This window comes from Salvelinus sp. IW2-2015, linkage group LG4q.1:29 (assembly GCF_002910315.2).
Source record: "Salvelinus sp. IW2-2015 linkage group LG4q.1:29, ASM291031v2, whole genome shotgun sequence".
NCBI lineage: Eukaryota > Metazoa > Chordata > Actinopteri > Salmoniformes > Salmonidae > Salvelinus > Salvelinus sp. IW2-2015.
The window spans coordinates 9,100,524-9,127,505 of NC_036842.1; the positions used below are offsets into that span (position 1 = coordinate 9,100,524).

Genomic DNA, 26,982 nt, shown 5'->3' on the forward strand with positions numbered 1-26,982 from the left:
CTACTCTACCGTATCCCCTGGAACAGGACATGAAGACAAAGTCACCCTCCCTCCCTCCCTGGCTGGTGGTGTGTCTCTCTCTCCCTCGCCAGGGTTAAGCCTGTCGATGCATGATTATCTCAGTGGAGAGAGAGGTTCTCTGTAAGTTGGTTCGCTCAGGAAAGCGCAGTGCCTCGGCCAAACCTCACACTGTACCAATTTTATGGTAGTTATAGCATGCACTGCCTCCATGGCAACAGCTGACAGCTAGCAGTCACTGTTGGCATGGTTACAGGTTACAATTCTGTGAAGAGAGAGAGAGAAGGCTAAGGAAATAGGAGAAAAAATGGGACAAAGGAATGGAGCTGATGAAAGTAATGGCAAAGGAAGGAATCAGAGCTTTGCGACATACTCCCACCCCTCCCACCCCTGGCGCTCTCCTGCTGCTACTCTCTATATGCTCCGGTTGCCTGGCACTCTGCTTTTAGATTTTAAAAACACAACGTATTTTATTAAATTTTACCTTAGTGCCGATTTCATAAAGTACCGACTGGATATCCAGCTAAGTTTGGAAGTCTGCTATGTCCCTGTTTAGTCTAATGGAATAGTGTGTCATACAATCTCTGGTGTAAGTGAAGACTGAATATACACTGAGTGTGCAAAACATTCAGAACACTTTCCTTATATTGAGTTGCACTCAGAAGAGCCTTAATTGGTCAGGGAATGGACTCTACAAGCAGTAGCGGTGTGTGGGTAAAATCACCAAAAATAAGCCAAATTACACCTTGTGTAGTGATGATTGCCTTGTTTGCTCTATAATGTTAGTTCATATCCTTGCAACCTCTGTCCGGTGAAGTCCACGACGCATATTGCATGTAACACACCGTTACGTGACCTACAGAATGGTCAAGCAAGTTAATGTTTCCAATATTTTCAGACCACGAAAGAACTATTGATTTAGATCCACAGAGAGTTGCCGCAAAGAAAACAGGAGCTGCCTCCACTATTCCAGCACCATTTAAACTTCAACATTTCAACATCATCAAATCACCTACGCTTAGTCTAATACAGTGACAACTAAACATACCAAAAAGTCCAATCAACGTAAGCTAAATATGATGTGGCTGACCATGGTTCTGATTTGTGCGTGCGTTCGTGCAAGTAAAATAAACATGTTGACTCCCCCTACTTGTAGAGAAACGCCAATGCCATCCTCTCTTTCATGTTGACGAAACGGTCTATGACTGTCATACAGTACACACTTTTATTTGTTGTTCTAGGCTACCTGGCAAAATTCTTGCTCGCTAGCCTAACTTCCTTTCATGGGCAACGTTAGCTAGTTAATATTAACCTTCTACTTCTAGCTACATATTGAACTTCCATCCTCTCAGACCAGGGGCACAATGGATGAATTTATGGTTGGATCAGAATTGCCATTGTAATCGTTGGCCAGTTTGGAGAATTAAGTAAAACCAGAAGTCCAAATCCTTATCTCCATCCATGGCTAATTTAGGAAAGGGAAGATTTTAGATAGCTACCTAGCCACTGGAGGACAACAACACAACGAGATGCATCAATTCAAGTTATTTCTGTCAATGACGTATTTCTCTTGATGTGATAGGAGTGAAGCCAAATCCAAACTGGCTTCCCTTGTCACTTGCGCTCACTCAGTTTACATCAATGCAGATTGGATATTATTTTATACTTTTTTTTATCAAGGGAGGCCAAATACTCGCTGACTTCGGCAACAATGTCATAGTCTTTATGACCAGACAGCATCAGATAGATGGCCTACACATACAGAGACAGAGTGGAGCTGTTTCGCTCGCCCCGGTTACTTTCTCCGGTGAGAAACATTCAGCCTCTTGCAAATCGAAGGAAAATTATGAAATACAAAGGCTTAAGATGAATTCTAATTTATTTTGTTTCTTAGAATTTTTGGGGGTTATCGATGTAAGCTCATAATCGAGTAAGCGTACACCGATTTAAAACACCTGGTTTTCTGAGCAATCTTTCAAATTTAGGACACGTTAACCCCTTAATCAGTCTTATAGCAGTGTATTTCGCACGAGCAGCTTCCTTTTGTCCGAGTGAAATGAGTTCAGAAAAACTGAAAGTATGCATCATATAAATAGTTTTCACATACAAACTGTATATGTCCGAACTCAGAATCAAATATGCGTCATAAAAATAACATGGTCGCTGTGGTAGAACGTTTATGTTGATTGCCGATTTTCTCCATTTCAGAGTCCCGTCACGTAAATTGATTTGATATGTGTCCATTTAAAAAAGATTATTAGGGAAATCGTTCTTCTTGCAAAGCATGTATACGTTTAAATCAAACTATTATATCAATCTGATTATTCACAATTGTATTATTGTGTGTATGTATCCATACTCATTGTGTATTGGAGATGAAGAGGGCTACATTAACTGCCAGGTAACAGTTCAAAGAACATTGCAATATAGTACACACAGACATGTACTCTAACACTCCACCCTCCTGAACCTGCTCTCTTCCTCCCCCTCTCTCTCCCTCTATCTGACTCACTACAGTACACATCTCCAAGGGCTGGGAGACAATAGGTTAATCCTGCCACATCCGTTTTCACTCACTCGCTCGCTCTCTCTCTCTCATATTCTCTCCGACAAGCAGCTCAGCTTTGCCTTGCCCTCTCCAGGTCCACCGGGAAATGAAACAGTGCTTTATTCCATCACAGATGTTCCCTTACAAATACTTAAGATTTGGTTAGAAGATGAAAACCCTCCGTTTTCACGTCGGGCCTCCGAGACAATTCCTCTATCTGTATGACTTCAGTACGTCATGTTCCAAATCCAAACTGTCGTTTGATTTCATATCCGCGGGGACAGTACGTTATTAGAGGTGGAGACAGGGTAGTGAGTTGTGTAGTAGTTGACTAGACTGTCTGGAAGGTCATGATGACTCTCGAAAGGGGAGGCCGGATTGTAATAATTTCCAGTCAGTTGTTTAACAGTGAACAGCTTTGTGTCTGAAAGCTGGAACAGTACCCGGTCTTGTCAATGAGCCATGTAAGCGATTGCAGAGGGGGAGAGAGCGGAAGCAGTACTTAGTTATTTTTAACAACAGGGTTTGTTATTGTGTCCTTAAGTGTTTTTGTTTTTTGTTTTTTTTAGAGCTGCAGTGTTTGATTGTGTACTGTGGGATGCTCTAGCTATCAGTAGACTGACTCGCCCTCCTCCCTACCTCCCCCTCTCCCCTCATCCCCGCCCCTCCGGGTTGACAGATTGACGGGCGGAGCCTAAGCGATTGAGCCCAACCTCGGCTACAACTGTCGCCATGGTGATGCAGCCCTGTGATGAATTGAATTTGCAATATTCCTGGGTTAGACACAGCCTAATAAAAACAGACTGGCAGACAAGGGAAAACTGTTAATGAAAAAATGCAGTGAAAGAAAGCTCTTTGTCAGCATGGTGTGTGTGAATCATATCAACATGTTAGAAAATAGTGGCATGTAACTGGGATAAATAGCCTAGTCTTATCATTGGTCTAGCCAGTGGTATGGGATGCATATAAAATACAGAAACAAAACATTTCCTTTTGTGGGTATTTTGGTATTTATTTTGTGGTTTGCTTTATGTCGGGCATATACGGTGCATTCGGAAAGCATTCAGACCCCTTGACCTTTTCCACATTTTGTTACTTTGCTGCCTTATTCAAAAATGAATTGCATTGTTCTCTCCCTCTGATCAATCTACACACGCTATCCCATATTAACGACAGGTTTTTACAAATTCAAAACAGACAAAAAAAATACCTTATTTACATACGTATTCAGACCCTTTGCTATGAGACTCGATAATTGAGCTCAGGTGCATCCTGTTTCCATTGATCATCCTTGAGATGTTTCTACAACTTGATTGGAGTCCACCTGTGGTAAATTCAGTTGATTGGACATTATTTGGAAAGGCACACACCTGTCTATATAAGATCCCACAGTTGACAGTGCATGTCAGAGCAAAAACCAAGCCATGAGGTGGAAGGAATTGTCTGTAGAGCTCCGAGAGGATTGTGTGGAGGCACAGATCTGGGGATGGGTTCCAAAACATTTCTGCAGCATTGAAGGTCCCCAAGAAAAGTGGCCTCCATCATTCTTAAATGGAAGTAGTTTGGAATCACCAAGACTCTTCTTAAAGCTGGCTGCCTGGGAAAACTGAGCAATCGGGGGAGAAGGGCCTAGGTTAGGAAGGTGACCAAGAACCCGATGGTCACTCTGACAAAGCTCCAGAGTTCCTCTGTGGAGATGGGAGAACCTTCCAGAAGGACAACCATCTCTGCAGCACTCCACCAATCAGGCCTTTATGGTAGAGTGGTCAGACGGAAGCCACTCCTCATTAAAAGGCATATGACAGCCCGCTTGGAGTTTGCCAAAAGGCACCTAAAGCATTCTGATCATGACAAACAAGATTCTCTGGTCTGATGAAACCATGATTGAACTCCTTGGCCTGAATGCCAAGCGTCCCTACAGCGAGGCATGGTGGTGGCAGCATCATGCTGTGGGGATGTTTTTCAGCGGCAGAGACTGGGAGACTAGTTAGGATTGAGGGAAAGATGAACGGAGCAAAGTACATAGAGATCCTTGATGAAAACCTGCTCCAGAGCGCTCAGGACCTCAGACTGGGGCGAAGGTTCCCCTTCCAACAGGACAACAGCCCTAAGCACACAGCCAAGACAACGCAGGAGTGGCTTCGGGGCAAGTCTCTGAATGTCCTTGAGTGGATCAGCCAGAGCCCGGACTTGAACCCGATCGAACATCTCTGGAGAGACCTGAAAATAGCTGTGCAGCAACACTCCCCATCCAACCTGACAGAGCTTGAGAGGATCTGCAGAGAAGAATGGGAGAAACTCTTCAAATACAGGTGTGCCAAGCTTGTAGCGTCATACTCAAGAACACTCAAAGATGTAATCGCTGCCAAAGGTGCTTCAACAAAGATCCCGAGTAAACGGTCTGAATACTTATGTAAATGTGATATTTCATATTTTTTACACGTGCTAATATTTAGAAATGCCTGTTTTTGTTTTGTCATTTTGGGGTATTGTGTGTCAATTTATGAGGGATAAAAAAAAAAATAATAATTTTTAGAATACGGCTGTAACGTAACGTAATGTGGAAAAAGTCAAAGGGTCTGTATGCTTTCCAAATGCACTGTATAGTGGTTTATTTTTTCACTGTAAAATAAGCAATCAAGACGTGCATGGTACTGGTTTCTCCTGAGGCGCTTGTTCTGAAGTCTTACAATGGCTTTTTTGGTTCTATAGCAGTCTTGTATTGAGACCCACAGTATGACTGTAAGTCGCTTTGGATAAAAGTGTCTTCTAAATAGCATAGAAATAAATACATATGACTCACAGCTGTCACGTTGAAGAGAGAGGCCCAGTGTTGCATCCTGTCCTAAATAACACACAACAGCTCTGCTCTGCCATGTTTTGGCTGAATCATCATCCCAGTCCTGCTCATGTAGCGTTATCTATCTGGGGGTGGAACAGAACCGGGCTGACTGGTGCCCCTGACGCCAGGCCCAACCCTTCCTGTGGCCAGATGGGCCGAACCAAGGAGGATAGAGAAGACAGGATGATGAACAACCCTGTCGCCTCCCTCCAGATTCTGTTCAAATGTCCTGTAAATGTTATGGTTGCTAATGCCTGTCTCCTGCACCTCCCACCCGACCAACTGTCCCTGAAAGTTCTAGTGCAGTCACGCGGTTCTCCACAACTTGTTCAAAGAATAATAAACACGTAGGCCTAGTTAACAGCTGAAAATACAGGGAGGAATCAAATGGGTTCTACGGAACTTCTACTAGCTTGGAATACCAACCATGATGCTTTTATATCATTTTTTGTGTTTTCTGTTTTTGTTTTCCTTTTTTTTCTGTTTTATTTGTGATTCTGCCGACATTGTCTATCAGTCAACAACCCAAAAAATGCTGGTAAGTTATTTTCAAACAGCTGTAAGATGATGCACTCCTTTTTGATTTCTGTTTGGGGTTCTTGGGTTATGGTTTTATCAGTTAAGATGCCTCTTGACTCCTTGTGCACATTTTGGAACCTTGGCCTTTTTGTTGGTCATATTTCATCCACCCACCAATGCTCCTGCTGTGTCCTGGGTTAAGGTTATGATTTGGGGTGGAGGTGAGTTTGGGACAGGATAAAGAACCCTGGGATACGAACCTTCTCTAAGAGGTGTTCCTGATTCCACCGTATTGCCTGCTAATTACTGGGAGCCAACATACTTCCCCTCCCCTGTCTGCACCTGCTACTGTAATGCCTTACTGTGACACCCTGCCATCCCATAGCTTGAGTCACACATTTTAATATTGTTCTTGACTCGGTTTGTTGTCTACTTTGCTGTTGTTTTCATAATGTGCACGTGACGAAAGCTTGTTTCTTGCATTTTGGTAATATTGTCAAGACTAAATATGAGTTGTAAATGATCTATGGGTAGACAGTTTACACAGTTCCTTAATTGTGTAATCAGTGGAATGCAGGAAACAATGACAAATTGTCAGTATTTGTTGTTGTGCACGCCTCATTGGCACATTTTCTCTTTATTTGGTTCACTATTCTCCAGTCACATACTTGTTCCTCACCTACAAAGTATTTTATGAAGGGGGATCTCTTTTTCCTGCTTTCTGTTTATTCACTGTCTGGTTGTTACCATTTATTTTGTCTCTGATACCGACTCAATGCACGGGCGCTAGGCTGACTCCTGTCTCTGTGAATGACATTGATGCTACGCTGCTCATCTCTTTGTTCTGTTGATAGAATGACCTTGATGCTTCCTTTTCTTTTGAGTTCCTCCTTCAGTTTGCTGTTTTGTCTGTGTTGTCTTGTCACTGCCTCTTCACAACAAACGTAGCTAAGTAACTTCCACAACTTACTAGAATCACAACTGTAGGACAGTCCACAACAACAAAACATGCAAATCAATGTGTTCCCTGTGTTGTTAAAGCAGCCATTGTTCTAGCGCTTCCCTGCTTGGCTGTTGACTCAGCAGTGTAGAGCATTCTGCTCAAGGCTGAAACAGCTGAGAGAGGCTTTCACATGGCTGCTCTGAAGGAAGACATTGATTCACATTTTTGATCCAGCTTGAATCTGCAGTTTCCTAATTGCACTAATTGTTTTCAATGAGGTGAAGTAATCTATTTGACTATTCAGTGGGAGGACAGAATCTGTGAGATGAGATGCACTTCATTTAGGTTACACACACACACACACACACACACACACACACACGCACACACACACACAGAGAAGATCTACAAGCAGTCACACTATAGCCCAGGCTAGCCCACCAGGTTTTCACCTGATATGAAGCATTAACTATAATGACCTAAAGAATATTTTCCTCCCAGATCAGCTCTTTATGTTGCCGACTCCGGTTCAGAGTTAATTGTGCTTCTGTTTCCGTGAACTCTGACCTCCGGATAAACATTCCATCCTGAGTCCTCTGCTCCCTCTTTGGGACCTCACATCAACTTCTCTCCCCAGACAGACACGCTCATAGGCTAGCACTAAGGAGCGTTGTTAACGTGCTTTAGGTGCTGTAATGAGCATCGTGCTCCTGCCCAGTAGGAGGTATTTTCTGTGGTTTAGAAACTGTACTTTCAGATGTCCTTGTCTTGTTCTGATCATTCTTTCTTCTTTCTCTCCTGTAGTCCACCCCTCTCCACCTGGCAGCAGGGTACAACCGGGTCAGAATAGTACAGCTCCTGCTACAGCACGGTGCCGACGTACATGCAAAGGACAAAGGGTAAGTGTGTTTGTTGTTTGCATGCGCTTTAGGGTGAGTGTCGTGTTGGGAGTGTCCGTCCGTCCCCCCCAATAATGTTTCTGGAATGTTGAAGTTCACACTTGGCTGAGACACTTTATTTGGCCTCCTTACCTAATGAACTTAGTTTCTAATTGCACAGTGATATACAGGCTCTGTCCCTGTAATGACCTAATGCTGTCTGTGTTCCTTTCTCCCTCAGTGGTCTGGTTCCTCTCCACAATGCATGTTCCTATGGTCACTACGAAGTCACAGAGCTGCTGCTGAAGGTAAGAAACTCTATGTTACGTGGCGGCTATGGAAGGGAGAATCCTTTAGCTCTGGGGAGACAGAGGTCCCTGAGACAGCCGTTATTGTCAGGTGTTTTCAGAGGGGTTCGTCACAGGCCGAAAAGCCAGACCGGCTTCTCCTCCTTTGACTTCTTTCTCCCTTCACGTCGTCTTTGAGTTGGACTGACTGGCATGTTTTTGGGAAGCCATCGTCACGCATCTGACGTTTCATGTCAGACATTGCGTCAGTAGTGCTGTCACACCTGGGTCGTGTTCACACTTTAAAAAGCCGTTTTTCTTTGCTCTTATTTAACCAGTTCGGATTTCAAAACAGAGTTTTTTTCAAAAAACATGTCTACCTGTCTGCCACTTTATTTCCTTCACCACGTGTACGGTGTGTAACGGCCCTCTCTGTTTCCTGTTAGCATGGAGCGTGTGTGAACGCCATGGACCTGTGGCAGTTCACCCCTCTCCACGAGGCTGCCTCGAAGAACCGCGTGGAGGTGTGTTCTCTGCTGCTGAGCCACGGGGCTGACCCCACCCTGGTCAACTGTCACGGGAAGAGTGCTGTGGACATGGCCCCCACCCCGGAGCTCAAAGAGAGACTCACCTGTGAGAAAAGACATCTACTTACTAACACTCACACACCGACCGATAGACTCTCCTATGCACTCGCATGCTCAAATAGTGTTTCCCTCCGATGACTTGGGAGAATAATGGAAGTCTTATGGCGTGTGTGTAAATGATGACATGGTTTTCCCCCTGTGTGTGTTGTGTAGATGAGTTTAAGGGGCACTCTCTGCTCCAGGCTGCGCGGGAAGCAGACGTGGCCAAGGCCAAGAAGTCCCTCGCTCTAGAGATCATCAACTTCAAACACCCACAGACACACGATACGGCACTGGTGAGGCACACCCCACACACACAGTACACACACACAGCACACACACACACACACACAGCACACACACACACACACCACACAGTGTTAAATGGACTCCTCCTCTTGTGTTGCAGCACTGTTCAGTGGCCTCTCCTCACCCCAAGCGGAAGCAGATCACAGAGCTGCTGTTACGTAAAGGTGCCAACGTCAACGAGAAGAACAAGGAGTGAGTGTCTTCCTGTTTAGCTGACCTCTGTCTGACCTCTAAACCGATCCTCTAACCACTGCTAAATCATGACGATGTTGATCCAACCCTGTGTGCGTCTGTCTGTATCTGCAGCTTCATGACCCCCCTACACGTGGCTGCTGAGAGGGCCCACAATGACATCATGGAGGTGTTGCAGAAACATGGAGCAAAGGTACAGTGTTCACCTCATCCGTCCATCCCTTCTGCCGTGCTCTCTACTGGTCTTGCTGCTTGTATCAGCAAAAGCGTCAAGTTCAATGGAATATACTTCATCGGAGTGTAAATCTGCAGCTGTTTGAGTGAACCCAAACCCTGTGAGATGGGATGTTTTTCTAACTAAAAAAAGGCAGAGATCTCTCTCCTCGGTGTCTGGGTGGGTCTGAAGTTACCAGTTGTTTTAGAGCTCAGTCATTTATAGTATTATTGAGACCAACGACAGGACGGACTGGGGGAAAGACTGTCCTCCTGGCCGATCAACTGCCTGGTTCTGAGAGCTCCATCAGATAAGAATGAGCAGATGGATGGAGTGTTCAAAGCCTGCCAGTCCCCCCCCTGAAGAGCCCATCCTCACCTTCACAGGCGGTCCTTCCCTCATGCAGACCTAGTGATTTGGTGCACCAGTTCCACAATGTTTAAAAGCCAGACAGCCACTAAAGAGAATCCTCTTGATAGCTTCCCTTGATGGAATTCTCTCAATAGCCTGAGTTGTGTGTTATATTACTTTCTAAAGAAAGACGTCGGAGACGGACATGAGAGAGGCTCCTGGGTGCTTTTGACAGCACCATTCGTTGAGTATCTATCCAGAGAAGAGAAGCCTCCAAACAGTGGTATTTTGACTGTCATGTCTGGGCTTGTCTTATTCATAGTTATAAGGGGAGGTAGCTATCCCCCACAGAGGCCCAGCACTACTTAGCTGGTTAGGGAGCATGACAGATGGAACAGACATCGAAAGGTAAACCGCAGCACTTCCCTGCCTGCGCAGGCAGCCTGTTAAACTCGCTGCCGGTATATGGTGTGAAAATGGCAGATTTGATCACTTATAAGCGCCTATATTAGAACGCATTGGCTGCGCAGTAACATGCTATACATGTTACAGGGTCTCCGAGTCCAAGTGTGCATGTAATTTACAGTATCAATGTTTATGACCGCTATGTTTGATGTGCAGTTACAAGGATGACATGTCAAAACCTGGGTTGCTCTGAACAGAATTAGCCTATGTTTTGTCATAGTGTGAAGAGAATTAGCCCAAAACACACACCTGAATGCACTCATGACTCTATTCTATGTGCAACAAAGTTACTACCGTTTCTCCGAAGGGCATTGTGTAGGGCCCTAAAAAACAAGTTTCTTTTTTTGTGATTCCGTTCATTTTTTTTTCTGTTTTCCCCGCGGGGTAATTTCTTCTGTTTTTTTGCTCTCAAAATCACACGTATTTATAGAAAAACAACAACATTTGGTGTTCTAAGTCCACATCAATGCTTAGATACATCAGGAGACCACTTGAGGTCTAGGAAAAATATATAAACATTGGGGTGAATTGAACCTTTTAAAGCAAGTGCACACCAGCAAGCGCTCATGTGACTGTTGAGTTTGCATAACAAATGGCCACTGGATTGATGCAAGTAATCATGATGTCATTCTGCCAGGTGGGCGTGGGCTACTAAGTAGTTAGCATTTAATTGAGAAGGTATTTGGGAAAGCCTTTCCATCTCTACCAAAAGGTTATTATTAGCGTCATCGCTAACGGCTACACAAAGTGTAGACCTGCGCGCGCACCGCTCATTCCCGTGCCGTTTCAGAAGTTGCCGGAAAATACAAAATCACTGAAGCATTTTGTTAATGTCTTTTTGATTAACTTGGGCAAATGAATGAGTTTTCTTATAAGTTCAATACATTTAGTTGATTTCCTATTGAGTTTAATACATTTTTTGAGTATTATTTCTTTACATTTTTATGCCTGGATTCCATGATTCCATCCACATTGTCTGCAGTGCCGAGCCCAACTTTCGAAAGCGTGACAGTGTAACATGGTATTTTCTAAGTTAGCTAGTCATGTTGGCAATAGAACAAGCGTTCAAATTATGCCCCTCCGACCCAGATTGCGATTTATAATGGACCGTTCTTGGATTGCGTAAACAACAACAGTGATTCAGTGATGATGGTGACGCAGGGCTGTGTTCCAAACAAAACAGTACGGATGTCCTTGCTCTAGTTCCTCAACGGCACAGCTAGGGGAGCTCAAGAAAGCACCTTTTATAGTTAAAGGCTCTCTTCTTTGAGTCAGAAAAGTGCACTGGAATGACTTAGGAACTGTGCATACTTTGGAGATGTGTGTGACCACTTGGAGACACCAGTGAGACCTCTCACTCAAACCCTTTCATTTTTGGTCTTTTATGTTGAAACCTAGCCCACATTTTCTATGAATATTGTTCTTGTCTTACTGAATATATCCAGAGGCCTTTCAGATTTCGCAACAAATGCTGCGAAAAGCACAGTAAATGTCAAATGAGCTCTGTTGTCCTCACCTTTTGGTCTGATCATTTCCCTGTAATCTCTCTTCAATATTTACCATGATTATGCTTCTCATATTTATTTTGTTGGAAGCATTTCAATTTGGCCCTATTCAAAGAGGCCAATTCCCATGAGTGTGCAGGGTTAACAAGTGAAGTCGAGCAGCGCCTGGTATTGGAGTTTTGCTGCTGTGCTCTGATCAGTGGGTCTGTGGGGAGCAGCGCTGTGGTGTGTGTATGTTCTAAGCAGAGCCTCCCCTTTCATTTGGAGTTGTACAATCGGTAATGAATCGAAATGAGGATATCCCAGGAGCTAAGGGAAACGAAGGCAAGGCAGAATAAATAAAAGTCAGGCAGGAAGTAATCTCAGACTTGAAACACTCAGCTCTGGTACACAATTGTACAGGGGGACGAGCATACATTTATATACACGTACATGTGCAGTTGACCTTCCAAACACACACACACACAAACACACAATAACACACAATAACACTATCTCTCCCAGTTCCTGCTCGGTGCTGATAGTCTCTGAAGAGCTCCAGTAGCCTGAGGGCTCGGCTGATTAATTATTGTTTGTGTTCATTTCAAAATGCGGGAATTTAGTCGCACAGCTCAATCCCCACAACTCCTCTCCCTCTCCTCACTCACTCTTTCCTGCTCTCCCTCCCTCTCTCCCTCCCCCTCTCAGATGAATGCACTGGACACCTTGGGGCAGACAGCCCTGCACCGTGCTGCAATGGCGGGACACCTCCAGACCTGCAGGCTGCTGCTGAGCTACGGAGCAGACGCCTCCATCCTCTCACTGCAGGGCTTCACCGCCTCACAGATGGGCAACGAGGCCGTGCAGCAGATACTCGATGGTACGGAGAGCGAGAGGGCGTGTGCGTGTTACTCTAAGACACTGGTTGGTGATACTGTGACGTTGTACTTCTCTCTCTCCCCCAGAAAATGTACCAGTGAGGAACTCTGACGTAGACTATCGGCTCCTGGAGGCAGCTAAAGCTGGAGACCTGGACACTGTGAAGGTAGGATTCTCATTTAAGACAGTGTGTGTGTGTGTGTGTGTGTGTGTGTGTGTGTGTGTGTGTGTGTGTGTGATCCCTACTATAGGTATAGCTAGCTGACTCACAGGAAAAAAGAATGCTAATAAGCAAGTTTACATGACATGCCCAGAACCCGTTGATATGGAAACTGTTATTTGATTTTCTGCTACTCCGTGTTCTGGTGTATGAACTCACTGGACTGCGTCGCTTCAGCTCAAGATATTCTGAGAATGTTTTTGAAAACTTGCCAGTTTCATCACGGCTGCTTTTGCCGGTTTGATCTGAACTAGGCTTTGGTCTCACAGCTCACACTAATACTCTCATTCTGCCTGCAGACAGCTTGTGCTGCTGTCAGAATGTTGAGTGTGTCACTCTTTAGACTGCTTCTCTCGCTCCCCCACTCTGTGTGTGTGCACTTCACACGCGTGTGTTACCATGCTCTCTGCAGACTTCCTGTGCCACTGTCACAATGTAAACTCTCTCTCTCTCTCTCTCTCTCTCTCTCTCTCTCTCTCTCTCTCTCTCTCTCTCTCTCTCTCTCTCTCTCTCTCTCTCTCTCTCTCCTTGCAGTCGTTGTGCTCTCCACAGAATGTGAATTGTCGGGACCTGGAGGGTCGTCACTCCACGCCGCTGCACTTCGCCGCCGGCTACAACCGTGTGGCGGTGGTGGAGTACCTGCTGCATCATGGGGCCGACGTCCACGCTAAAGACAAGGGGTGAGTCTTTCTTGGCTGGCTGGCTAGTTGTCTTTCTGTAGCCGTCTTGTTTGCTCAGGAATCTATATGTCTGTCTATCACCTTCGGTCTCAGCAGTGATTTCATCTTCTCCGCTCAACCACTCCACCCCCCCCAGATGATATAGAATCTCTATCAAAGATGTTATCGCTCTGTTGTGTTTCCTCAGGCTATGTCTCTTATATTAGACCCAAGACATTTCAGAGTAGGGAGAAGCTCATCACTTTCTAACCCTCCCTCCTCTGTGTCTCCCTTTGCTCTCTCCCTTTTTCTCCCTCTCTATCGCTTTCTATCCTCTCTCTCTCCCTCCCCCTCTCTGTGCAGAGGTCTGGTGCCCCTGCACAACGCCTGCTCCTACGGTCACTACGAGGTGGCTGAGTTGCTGGTGAGACACGGGGCGTCGGTGAACGTAGCAGACCTGTGGAAGTTCACCCCTCTCCACGAGGCTGCAGCCAAGGGCAAATATGAGATCTGCAAGCTGCTCCTCAAGGTATGTCCTGCAACTGGGTGTCTAAAACCGAGTTAGTCAGTACCCTCAGTCTCTGCAGACTGTCACACGCTTTCTCAACCTCTCTCTGTCTCCCCCTCTCTCTCTCCCCCTCTCTCTCTCTCTCTCTCTCGCTCTCGCTCTCTCTCTCTCTCTGTGTTTTAAGCCCTTTTTTACGGAGAGGTACTGTAGAAAGTCATAACGCTTCACTATTAGAATTTTACCACATGTTAAAGCCCAGTGGTAGTTATACTGTTTATTACGGCTGAATAGCGGACAGGAACACCACTTGTGTTTTATGGGCTTTTTTTCCATTAGATCTCCGGTCATGAAAACATCACTCGAGAAGGGTGTTTTAAAGTCGCTTAGAGACGGGCCGTTGTAAGCGGCAAAGGTCTCATAGACTTCAATGGGGGTAGGGCGGCAAAGGCGGCAAAACGCAATAAGTTTTGCAAGCGCCGCTGTTTGTGGCGCTTGCTCCCGTGAACGGTGCCGCTGGCTCGAGCGCCCGTAAGATGAAATAGCCCGAAGTTTTGAGCGGCCAACGCGCATGGTTGACCAATTAGCAGAGTTCATCTTTTCGACCAATCAAACAATGTTTTAATGACAACATTTGAGCAGACAACAACCGGGACCACTGGTCTCTACACGCGGTAGGCGGATCTTCTTTCGTTTTCAGTTGCCATTTTACCGTGGCCCGTGTGTAAGCACCTTTTTATGGTTTTGTTCATCATTAGTGTTAAGCAGGTCCAATTGATGTGAGTTCTAAAATCATAAGGACCTCAGAAACATGTGCGTCTGAGCTGTGAGCTGGGGAGTTATTTTTGGTAAGAACGCCAAGAGCTGCTGGAACGTGTTACTTCCCACCTCATGGTTAGAGGGACAAGTGTTGCATTGAACTTGATGCACATGATAAGAAATGACTCCGTCACCTCAATCATCAACTGAGACAATTTCTATCTAAAGAGAGCTTCTGAACCATTTCAAAATGTCTTCTCGAAGGCACGATGGTCTCACTTTGGCATCTAAGCAGCCATGGATTCACCCACCACCAAAACTCTGCCTAACTGCAGCAGCCAAGAGGCATACTTCCTTCCGTATCTATTTGGACAGTGAAGCTAAGTGGCTCTATACTCCAGCATTTTGGATTTGAGATCACATGTTTCATATGACGCGACAGTACAGCATGTCACTTTTTATTTGAGGGAATATTCATACATCTGTTTTACCGTTTAGAAATGAAAGCTCTTTATGTATCTTGTCTGCCTATTCGAAGATGTCATAAGTATTATGACAAATTCCCTTACAGGGTATTAAAGTAGTCAAAAAGTTTAGCATTTGGGGTCCCATATTCCTATCACCCAATGATTACATCAAGCTTGCGACTCTACAAACTCGTTGGATTCAATTGCATTTGTTTGGAGTTATGTTTTTTTCCCAATAGGAACTTTTGATTTGATCTCAAATCCATTTGATCTCAAATCCAAAATGCTGGAGTATAGAGCCAAATGTAAAAATGTAGCTTCACAGTTCAAATATATAGAGAAGAGTGTATATTCAGTGTTTTTCCTTAGCAATCCATGACAAGCCTCTCTGCTCTGGTGGTCCCCTCAGCATGGGGCGGACCCGACCAAGAAGAACCGTGACGGCAACACTCCTCTGGACATGGTGAAGGAGGGGGACACGGACATCCAGGACCTGCTGAGAGGAGACGCTGCCCTGCTGGACGCTGCGAAGAAGGGCTGTCTGGCCCGCGTCCAGAAACTCTGCAGCCCAGAGAACATCAACTGTAGAGACACACAGGGACGCAACTCCACCCCCCTGCACCTTGCAGGTAAGACTGGCCACCAAGACATAGCCATGGGTACATAGACCCATCTAGTTTGACGTCTGTTACTGAAGTTCTGTTAACAATTATCAATGGCTGTTATACTTGTCAAAAGGGCCAGATTTGATGAATAGCTTAATCAAATCTAATTTTATTTGGCACATGCTTCGTAAACAACAGGTGTAGACTAACGGTGAAATGCTTGCTTACGGGTCCTTTTCCCACAATGCGCAGTTAAAGATAAAACATACAAATTGTGACACAAGGACAAAATACACGGTGAAATGATGGCAGATACGTTAAGATCAGCGTTTTGTTTTTAAACACACACCAAATGGTCACGAGCCAATAAGACAGCTCCCATCCACTGCAGCAGTTACATGCCATACCACGTCTAGTGTAACCTCATGGAAGCCACTGTATTTTTAAGCCAGGCGTAAGTGGGATTCTAGATTCCCGCAGTGTGTGTATATAGGTCCGAATGGTCACGCAGTGCGTGTAGCCAGATGGCCAGGGCTGTTGGACAAGTCTGCCCTCCCTGTGCCCGTGGAAGGCCGTGGCTCAGTGGAGGGGGGACAACAGATGGGTGAGGGTGAACAAACAGTCACAGGAGGCAACCGGGAACGGACCTGGGCTGGGACAACAGTCAACGGCTGACCTGACACGAACCTCACACCACACCATGTGTTTACTACAGTATGGCCTCTCTCTAGGTGGCGGATGATCAGGACAGACGCCCCTCGTCTCATGCGCTCATACACTTTCTACCGCAGCTTGATTTCACAGTTAAATGAGCAACTTTCGACCGCACTGCAGAAATGAAGATTGTCTGTGTGTGTGTGTGTGGTGATTCAACCGTTTAATTACGTTTACATGCAATACTACCACTTAAACTTAGTGTCTCTAGTCTATCATTCACTTCCATTCTGCTAACTAGAGGTCCGTGCTGCAGTGGAGGTTTCGCAGGTCTTTAGTCTCCATAACACGGCAGCTCAATTATCTCCCCCAGCAGAACATTAAGTCCAATCAAACACCCTGCTGCTGGGAGAGATGTGTGTGTTTAGTAGTGTAAGAAGTGTGTGTCTATGTGCCAGACAGACATCTCCCCTCATGTTCACACCGTGAAGAGCTGAGAGGAGCGAGAGACCTAATCTATGAGAATGACTTTGATTAGCGGTCTCCTCATTAAAGTAGCAGTGAGAGAGTCTGAGAGTGTAAGAGACGCACCCGCCCAGAGCCGTGTGTGGATCGGCATCGGGCTGCAGCTAATAATGAGTGTTAATTAGACTGGGTCCTGGAGGGGAGTCAACTAGAGGGAACAGTGTGCTCACCGTGCCTCCAACACACCGCTGCGGAACTGATTTCTGGATTTCTGCTCAATTTCTCACACCATAAATTGCTGCAGTGGTATAGGGTCACTTCTCCTTTGAAGCTGAGCACGTTTGAGACCTTGAAAGAATACTGAGAAGGAGAGGGAGAGAGAGGTAGTGAGAGAGTGATTGAGATACCAGTGTCAGATGGAACACTGAGCCCCATGGTGCCAGGGGTAATCCATTTTGCACCCTTTTCCTCGCAAAGGTCTCTGAAAAGGTTTGGCTGACCAAATGAGGCATTCATGGCAATACATATGAACACATTTCGGTGTCTGCATTAACCCATTGTGTGTTTGCCCCCCCCCCCACCAGCTGGCTACAATAACCTGGAGGTAGCAGAGTACCTGTTGGCGCATGGAGCTGATGTCAACGCCCAGGACAAGGGGGGCCTCATCCCCCTCCACAACGCTGCCTCTTACGGGGTGAGTGCCATAATCTCATCCCCCCCCCCCTCTTCTCCAATCCATGGAGCACAGCCCAAAAAGTGGACTATTACTTATAACACCAGTGTGCCAATGACATTTACTGAGCCAATCAGAGCTCCTCTCTACTCCTGTTCCCCTACACGGGCTCTCTGTGCTCCCTGCTTATACCAAACACTCTATTGTGTTCCTTAGTGTGAAACATTGTGTCGGGCGTGTAAATGTTGTGCTGTAGAGGTCCCTCCAAGGCCGAAGAAGCTCATCAACTTTTCATACAACACTGCGTTTCATCATTCATTTAGTAGGGAAGCACTGCCGTGGCCTATTGAGGGAGGCGCTTTGTGAACACTGGCTGATATGGAGATGATACGGAGAGTGGTCACAGAGAGAGAGAGAGAGAGAGAGTGAGCACAGCAGCACTGACAGGAAACACAACCTCGGTCTAAATCAAACAAGCTAAATAAATGTCCAAGCCACAACCAAACCCTCTCCCACCCTAAATCAAACACATTCTCAGGGACAAGCCACAACCAAACCCTCTCCCACCCTAAATCAAACACATTCTCAGGGACAAGCCACAACCAAAACCCTCTCCCACCCTAAATCAAACACATTCTCAGGGACAAAGCCTAACCAACCAAAACCCTCTCCCACCTAAATCAAACACATTCTCAGGGACAAGCCACAACCAACCCTCTCCCACCCTAAATCAAACACATTCTCAGGGACAAGCCACAAAACAAACCCTCTCCCACCCTAAATCAAACACATTCTCAGGACAAGCCACAAACCAAACCTCTCCCCACCCTAAATCAAACACATTCTCAGGACAAGCCACAACCCAAACCCTCTCCCACCATAAATCAAACACATCTCAGGGACAAGCCACAACCAAACCCTCTCCCACCCTAAATCAAACACATTCTCAGGGACAAGCCACAACCAAACCCTCTCCCACCCTAAATCAAACACATTCTCAGGGACAGCTCTGACCATTGCGACGACACAGATGGGGAAACTTGGCCATTTGTTAAGCTAATAGGCAGTCCAAATGTTCGTTGTTTGTGTTCTTTATGCCATTTAGTCCAGTAGTAGTGTGTAGGTGCCTGGTGACATGATTAGGCCCAAGCAGGAAGCTCGGAGCAGGCTGTTTTACGTAACAGTCCTGGGTTATGGGATGGCTCTCAGTCCAGTCCAGCGCCTGCTACCCTTGGCATGGGTCCTGAGAACTGCTCCTGCTGCACAACTATCTGCCTGTGTGCTGCTCTGACTTCCACTGTGTAGGTCTGGAGTGTGTGCTCCTTAGGCCCATGGGTCAGCTGGTTGCTGGCAGGCCTTGGTTGACCTTGACTGGGCCTGTCCGTCTATATTCCATAGGGCCACTGTGTGGGTGTGCGTGACAGTGTGTGGTGATGATGAAATGTCAGTGGGCTCGGCTCAACACTGAGATGATCACAGAACACTAGAAACGTCAGATAAACGTTGATAGGGTTTCTAAGTTCTCGCTTTCACTAAGTTAAGTCATTGAACTGATTCACTCTGTCATTCACTGAAGGATTTGTTTCTTTCGGGTCATTCAGATTTGAGCCTAACGCGTCCCTGTTGTTTCTCCCGCAGCACGTGGATATAGCTGCTCTCCTGATCAAGCACAACACGTGTGTGAACGCTACAGATAAGTGGGCCTTCACCCCCCTCCACGAGGCGGCTCAGAAAGGCCGGACCCAGCTGTGTGCTCTGCTATTGGCCCACGGAGCTGACCCTACAATGAAGAACCAGGAGGGACAGACGCCACTGGACCTGGCTACGGTACACACACACGCACCCACACTTGTAATTACCTCCGGTAAATGGCCTCTCACAAAGTCACCCTGCCCTTTAATACTGGAATACACAACCGTAGCTTGTTAGGATTTCCATCGTGTTCTGATATTGAGACGTAATTAACTTTAGGCAATTAAGACCTTCCTTCAGATGAATGCGATAGATGGTTACTGTGTAAATCAATGAACATGTTTATCATAGTATCCTCATTACATGTCTGTTTTTTGTCTCCTCTGTCTCAGGCTGATGACATCAGAGCGCTGCTGATTGATGCCATGCCTCCAGACGCCCTGCCCAGCTGCTTCAAGCCTCAGGCCACGGTGGTCAGCGCCTCGGTGGTCAGCGCCTCGGTGGTCAGCGCCTCGGTGGGCAGCGCCTCGGTGGGCAGCGCCTCGGTGGGCAGCGGCTCGGTGGTCAGTGCAGCGGACATCTCTCCGGCATCTACGCCATCCTGCCTGTCTGCAGCCAGCAGCATAGACAACCTGGCCAATCCCCTCAGTGAGCTCACTGTGGCTGGAGCCACCGGGCCTGCAGACGGAGCCGCCGGGTCCGACAGGAAGGAAGGACAGCGTACGTAACCCTTCCGTCTTTTATATATCACAGATAGAATATAATTAAACTTTGTATCCAGCCAAGGATGGACATTTTCCCTCGGCATCACCATACAAGGTAGGCCATCAATGTAAAAATAAAGACTCTCATAATACGGCAATACGTATGAAAAAGAGTTAGTCTGATTTGTCTGAGTAGACCGTATTTAAGCCGTCATTTGACACATTGTCTGTTTTGTGTTTTATTCAACAGCCATCTTAGACATGAACATCAGCCAGTTCCTGAAGAGCTTGGGGTTGGAGCACCTGCGTGACATCTTCCAGAGGGAACAGGTAAATGCACGTATCCTAGTGGTCCCTGTACAAGCCAATCACTTTTACTGTTGCCCATTCATACACCTCCGTCACTCACGTCACAAGTCTAAAAAGCTCAAACCTCAATCACTCTGTCATCTGTGCCGCTCTGTCTGCAGCTGGCCTTTTTACTGGACCTTCAGATCGTCAGTCAGTCAGTCAGTCAGTCAGTCAGTCAGTCAGTAGTATTACTTGCCCCCTTATGCATAGACAGATAATCTCAGACAGGCTGAAATCAGACTTCACCGTGCTGCATGGCCAGACACTATGAAATTTCCCTCATGCTGCAGAGCAGGCTGCACTCTCTCTCCCTGCCTCTCCCCCCTGTCTCTTTCTCTGCCTGTGTCTGCAGCAGCTCAAAGTGCCCCGTGTCTCCGGCAGGGTAGTTTAGACTGACCTCTTCATCCCACCACTGATTGATTTTAGGGGGATGTTGGGTTCCACGCTGAGCGGCGTGTGGTGTTAGGGGTGTGGGGACGACATGTCAGGTGAAATCAGGCTGGGGACATGGTAGCCATGCTGGAACGGAGAGGGATCTCATTTGCACATAGATGAGCAGAGGGATCCCTGCAGCGAGGGAACGGGAGTGAGGAGCGAGGAGGGAGGTCAGGAGAGGAGAGCAAATCAGGCCTTATTCAACCTTCCGGTCTCTCCTAAAGACAAGTTCACAATCAGAGCAGCCAGGCCAGCAAAGGAAAGAAAGAAGTTACATGAAGGAAGGGGTTTACTGCTAAAGGAAAAAGTTCCAGTCTTTCAGATGTAGAGAAGCTTATGAGATGAAAGTGGAGTGGTTTGTTCTCGTACCAGATTGGTTTTTGGTTCCTCACCATTATCACAGCATTACAGATTCCGCTCCAGCTGTTTAGTGTTTTGTTCTATATTTTTATTTTTGTTTTATTTTTAATCCCAGCCCCCGTCGCGCAGTTGGCCTTTTGGTAGGCCGTCATTGTAAATAAGAATTTGTTCTTAAATGACTTGCCTAGTTAAATAAAGGTTAAATAACATATTACCACAAGCCTGTCCTCCCTAATTAAGGTGACACCAACCTCCTGTGCTGCATTATCACATCTGTATGTGAGTCACACGTGGGGGGTTCTTTTTCCTGATTGATTAGACAGGGCCAGCGGCCCGGGTGTCAGTGTGTGACAGACCTGTCTTACTTGTGATGGATAGCCAAGGAGGAGGCTATTTGAGATTGGGAGTGTCCGAGAGAGAAGAGGTGATTCAGTCTTAGAGGATATATGCTCAGGGAATAGAAATGATGAAGTGTGTACCCCACACACAGTCACTAACCTACCCCACACTCGCACCACGGCCTCTTCGTAGTTTCTCTGTATTACACTCTCTCTATGTGATTGTGTGAGCGTTTGTTTGTCCATATCTGAAGGTTTGTTTTTGGTGAGTAGACTAGATGATGCTGTGTTAAGGATGAGGATTCTACAGTGTTGTTGATCAGTGAATATGCATTTGAGTAGTGAGTTACCCATTTAAACCCCTTCTCCTCAACCACTGGCTACGTTTATCCCTGCACTGGCCGGATGAGTGAGGGTTTACACAGACCGAGAGGGAGAGAGATGGCTCTAAACCATATCTTGTCATATCTTGGTAGAAATGGGTCATGGTATGCTGCAGGGCTAGAAATGGTGGCCAGCAAGTACATTTAACCAGAGAACTAAGATAAATCTAAGATTTTTTTCTGGAATTTGTTGATATTCTTCATTCCAAATGTCACATTATTTGTAGCAGTCTGTGACTTGCTATTCTCTGCACTGTCACTGTCTCTTGGTTCTAATGATATTATGATTGGATGCATTGTTTTGGAGAGCCACTCCGATTTGCTGTGTTTAGGATGCTCTGTCTCTGCTCCTGTTTTTGATTGGCTGATTGTTCTGTTTCCGTGCAGATTACGCTGGACGTCCTGGCCGATATGGGCCACGAGGAGCTGAAGGAGATTGGGATCAACGCCTACGGTCACCGCCACAAACTCATCAAAGGCATGGAGAGACTCCTGGGAGGACAGCAAGGTCAGAGAGCCAGATCTCAGCCAAGAAGACTGCCAGCTGGATCGTTTTCCTTTCATCTCATCCCTTATTGATTTAATATTTAAGAACTCTCTTATACAGTACATAGTGGCTTAATTGGCCACACTGGCTTAATCACGAGAGTTTAAAGTTATTTAGCAGGACTGTACAGGACTAATACGGACTAGGACTAATACGACACATGCACACTGCTGCTTACCCATACCCAATGTCTCTCAGTACAGCCTGCTACTCAGAGGACACCACCTTTAGCTCTGTTATTGTGGTTTCTCGTGGAGTTCGACAAATGTATTGAAGTGTCACTCCACTATGACGCAGTAATACAAAAGACAGATTTTTACAAATATTTTGAAACCACATTGTGGACCACTCAAAGTGAGTTGAGACACTGAAAACAAACATAGTCAAACATGGGCCAGGCGTCGTCTATACTACACTACTACATCTTCTATGTATGCATAAAACAAATACAGTGGACAAAAGGTCAATTAGGCAATTTATAGAGAAACGTCTTCGTTGGAGGATAAGGTAGTGGGCTTTGGTGCGGGCATTTACATTGTTACCTGATACAATTTCACATGATTAATTATTTTCATATGCTGTGTTCTCGTCCCTCTGCTCCAGGTGCTAACCCGTACCTCACGTTCCACTGTGCCAGTCAGGGTACGGTGCTCATAGACCTGGCCACTGACGATAAGGAGTTCCAGTCTGTAGAGGAGGAGGTATGTGCTATAACTATAGCTCTCCTCTACCATGTGAACACTGCAGACGTAGCTCTGGTTTGGTCCGGGGGGCTACTTGCTCAGTCGGCAGCGCCACGACGCAGATCATTTCCTCAATCAAACGGACAATCGAAAACAGGCCTTCGTTCATTTAGATTCTATCAGTGTTAGAAGTGGACATGGTAGACTTAGGAGAAGTGAGGACATCGGACCAAAAGCTCTGTCATGACAGCTCTGTCTTTACCGTCCTCACAGTTGCAAAGTACGATCCGAGAGCACCAGGACGGGGGCAACGCAGGTGGGGTCTTCAGCAGGTACAACATCCTAAAGGTGAGTCGTAGGCGTCTGGAGAGGAGACGACCTCCCCAAATCCCTATTCCTCCTCAATAAACACCTCTCTAATAACACTGGTAATAAGACTGGAAGATCTGTCCGTCTGTAGATCCAGAAGGTGGTGAATAAGAAGTTGAGAGAGAGGTACTCGCACAGACAGAAAGAGATCGCCGACGAAAACCACAACCACCACAACGAGCGCATGCTCTTCCACGGTAGTTTTTCATTTTCCCAGTACCTCTACCATTTACCTATCATTTCTGTTGAAGAGAGACAATTCTCTTACAACTTTTGTTTCTGAATGAGGGTTTCCCCCCCCTCCACTCTTCCTCTGCCAGGCTCTCCATTCATCAACGCCATCATCCATAAGGGTTTTGACGAGCGGCATGCCTACATCGGGGGCATGTTCGGCGCGGGCATCTATTTTGCAGAGAACTCCTCCAAGAGTAACCAGTACGTGTACGGGATAGGAGGGGGCACGGGCTGCCCCACTCACAAAGACCGCTCCTGCTACGTCTGCCACAGGTCAGACTCACTCCAGACGTTCCTTAATGATGTGTGATGTGTAGCCTGTTCTGCAAGCAGAGGCTGTGTGTATGCTGCTGTTTCTAATCCAGCTGGTGTTGTGTATTGCAGCCAGTGGTATGTGATCTTCTGATGTGTGTGTTATGAAGGATCTCAAGTTGTGTGTAATGTTCTGGCGTGTGTTAAGTTGTTTATTACAGGCAGGTGTGTGTTTTGTTCTAATATGTGTGTGTGTGTGTGTTGGGTTGTTGTGTGTTGCAGGCAGTTGTTGTTCTGCAGGGTGACCCTGGGTAAGTCCTTCCTCCAGTTCAGTGCCATGAAGATGGCCCACGCCCCCCCTGGACACCACTCTGTGATTGGCCGGCCCAGCGTCAATGGACTGGCCTACGCAGAGTACGTAATCTACAGAGGAGAACAGGTCAGTCTAACACACACACACCTTTCACAAGAGCCACGGTTCCACAGTGCAAGTCTGTCGAAAAGCACATACTGTAGATGTGTTGACTGTATGGTTGATGTTTATAATGACAATGACTGTCCTCTCCCACTGTATTCCTCAGGCGTACCCAGAGTACCTAATCACATATCAGATCCTGAAGCCAGAGAGCACACCCTCATCCACAGCCGGAGAAGAACAGAAGTCCTAGTCCAGACTGATCCAGACCAACTCACACACACCTTTACTGGGAAAGAACCAACCACAGAGACTCTTACCAGAAACACTTCACACATTCTGGGCTGAGCCGGGACAAACCCCAGCCCCTTAACTCAACACCAATGGAAAGATTTCTTTCCTCCACTTGTTTTTTGTTGTTCCATTTCACTATAAACGACCAGTTTCTCACAACCACCACCCATTTATTCCTTCCTCATCCTACTTCAGTGTTTACATGAAAATGTTGCCTTCCCGGGGAATCGTCTCTCGAGTCATGTTGTCGCCCCCTAGTGCCCATCTCCCGGTCTCTCGCTCATGGTTGCCCTTTGTTGTCACTGGTTAAGGCCAAATAGAGAGAACCAAGTGGATAATGTTTAGGTCAGACATTGGGACTCAAAGCTCATTGGTTAGTGGTTAAGGTTAGAGATGGGGACTCACAGCTCATTGGTTAGTGGTTAAGGTTAGAGATGGGGACTCACAGCTCATTGATAAGCAGTTAGGGTCTGTGATGAGGACCCGTGCCAGTCTGCCTTTACCTGAGTGTTAGCTGCCCTAATGAAGCCTGGCAGAGGCTCCTCTACCTATCCCTCAGACAGGGATAGAGATTAGGGTGGGTGTAGTAGTGCATATACTAGCCTCACTCCAAGCCATGTGTCTTCAACAAGCCTGGCAAGAGAAGCTGCAGTATACAGACCCCGGACACAGATCATGTGTTACTAAAAAGACAACCAATGGCCTCTCTCTTTCCTCTCCAGCACACTAATATTTTAAGCAAAAAACTCATAAAAGCATTAGACCTCATTTATGATATTAGCTCTGTATTATTTTGTGATATTTTCATGTTGGTTTTACGTTATTGTTTTGACTTTGTTTTTAGAGATGTGTACACTATAATGGGACCATGTCAAAACGGGGGACCTGCCGGTTTTTCGACCCCTTTCTGATTTTTTTTACGTTGAGGTGATATATAGTATTCCTCTCTGGGACCATTAAGGGTTTTCTCTCCGTTCCTGGATTTGATGGAACATCCTCTAAAAGGTTTCAGATTGGGAACAAAAAGCAAGTGGGATTGAGACTCGAATGGAGTTATGTGAGAAAGTACAGCAAGCTATGACACCTGTATTACTCTTATAATTACTATTATTTGTATTATTATAACATTACTTTGCACAAGAAAACACTGAACATCGGACTTTTCATGACCATTGCCCATCCAGTCAAGCTCATCTTTTAATGGATTTGCACTTTTTAACGGGAATGATTTTTAAGTTATTTGAAAATTAATTGAAAATAACGCTGAAAAAAAGATGTCCAGTATTGTACAGTGTGTAGCAGACGATGCCTTTGTAAAGCTCACCATGTTGTTAACGGATGAAGAGTGGACTGTATTAGTACTGTAAATTAAGTGGGGGTTTTTGTGGATCTTTTATGCTTTGGGGTTTTTCTGGGATGAAATAGATTTTTTTTAGTTGAGTGAGTTTCTCAATTGTACCCTATTAAGATTGTACCTGTATGAACTGTTTGCAGCTGTGTTTTCATATTTTCTTAGTCACTATTTGCCATATTCGTCCCTCTGCTCTTTGTCCTCTTCCTGAGGCGTAAACAATAACTTTTCTTACGTCCTGCTAGATTTGTCTACCATCCTCTGGGAAATGGCAGTTTGAAGCGACAGAAGTAGTAGTGGCTGATTTGAATTGAAAGACAGTGTCTCGGTCTCCTCTCACTAGCTGGCCTCTATCTGCATCTTGCTGCTGTGGTACTGTGCTTTCCCTATTGTTTCCACTGCTAGGATCACTAGTCCTCCATAACTGCCTGTGCTTTGACCGGAATGTTAACGCATCTGTTACTACAGCCTGGAGTGATTCCCAAATGGCATATCTGTGTCCCAAATGGCACCCTAAACCCTATATAGTACATATTGGCATTGGTCAAAGGTTATGCACTATATAGGGAACAGGGTGCCATTTGGGATGGAACCGTCTCAATCTCCACTCCGCGTTCCTTCAGACCAACAGCGCCTGGAGAGAGCCTCGCTGCCGCTACCTACTTCCTACTACAGTTCTTATTTTATCACCGGTTCATTTAGTTTTCCTGGTGCTGAAAGATTCTGCAATGACCCACTCACAGCTGATCTGCAGACTAATGTAACACTCCTCAGTGTTGTAAAGTCTTAATAAAGTACATAACTTCACATCCGACCAATGCCTATTCCCTGCTACTTTTCTCACGATGAAGTAGTTCACTGAAGATTGTTCGGTCTTAATGTTAGACTATGAATGGCTTTTGTTGAAGTTAAGTGCACAGCATATAAGTGTCCCGCTTAAGGAGCAGGGCCTTGTTTTGGCTACACTACATACTGTACAGGACATTCATGGAAATGTCTAGAGGAAAAATTA

General features: G+C 45.9%; 1 protein-coding gene across 2 annotated transcripts in view; it reads left to right on the plus strand.

Moving 5' to 3' along the window:
* LOC111961385 (poly [ADP-ribose] polymerase tankyrase-1) overlaps positions 1-26,784 on the plus strand; it is a 232,352-nt gene extending 205,568 nt beyond the window's left edge. The window contains exons 6-27 of one of the 2 annotated variants that reach the window (XM_023983607.2): positions 7,675-7,769; positions 7,990-8,056; positions 8,482-8,668; positions 8,836-8,957; positions 9,071-9,162; positions 9,277-9,355; positions 12,385-12,556; positions 12,642-12,721; positions 13,310-13,455; positions 13,798-13,963; positions 15,575-15,794; positions 17,474-17,583; positions 19,201-19,389; positions 19,647-19,974; positions 20,209-20,294; positions 22,213-22,333; positions 22,976-23,073; positions 23,329-23,403; positions 23,516-23,621; positions 23,745-23,931; positions 24,193-24,349; positions 24,492-26,784. In XM_023983607.2, coding sequence (XP_023839375.1) covers positions 7,675-7,769; positions 7,990-8,056; positions 8,482-8,668; positions 8,836-8,957; positions 9,071-9,162; positions 9,277-9,355; positions 12,385-12,556; positions 12,642-12,721; positions 13,310-13,455; positions 13,798-13,963; positions 15,575-15,794; positions 17,474-17,583; positions 19,201-19,389; positions 19,647-19,974; positions 20,209-20,294; positions 22,213-22,333; positions 22,976-23,073; positions 23,329-23,403; positions 23,516-23,621; positions 23,745-23,931; positions 24,193-24,349; positions 24,492-24,578 — 2,970 coding nt within the window. In that variant the 3' untranslated portion in view covers positions 24,579-26,784. The remainder of the gene's footprint in view (positions 1-7,674; positions 7,770-7,989; positions 8,057-8,481; positions 8,669-8,835; positions 8,958-9,070; positions 9,163-9,276; positions 9,356-12,384; positions 12,557-12,641; positions 12,722-13,309; positions 13,456-13,797; positions 13,964-15,574; positions 15,795-17,473; positions 17,584-19,200; positions 19,390-19,646; positions 19,975-20,208; positions 20,295-22,212; positions 22,334-22,975; positions 23,074-23,328; positions 23,404-23,515; positions 23,622-23,744; positions 23,932-24,192; positions 24,350-24,491) is intronic. The other variant, XM_023983608.2, reaches the window with a different exon arrangement.
* The last annotated feature ends 198 nt before the right edge of the window (positions 26,785-26,982 follow it).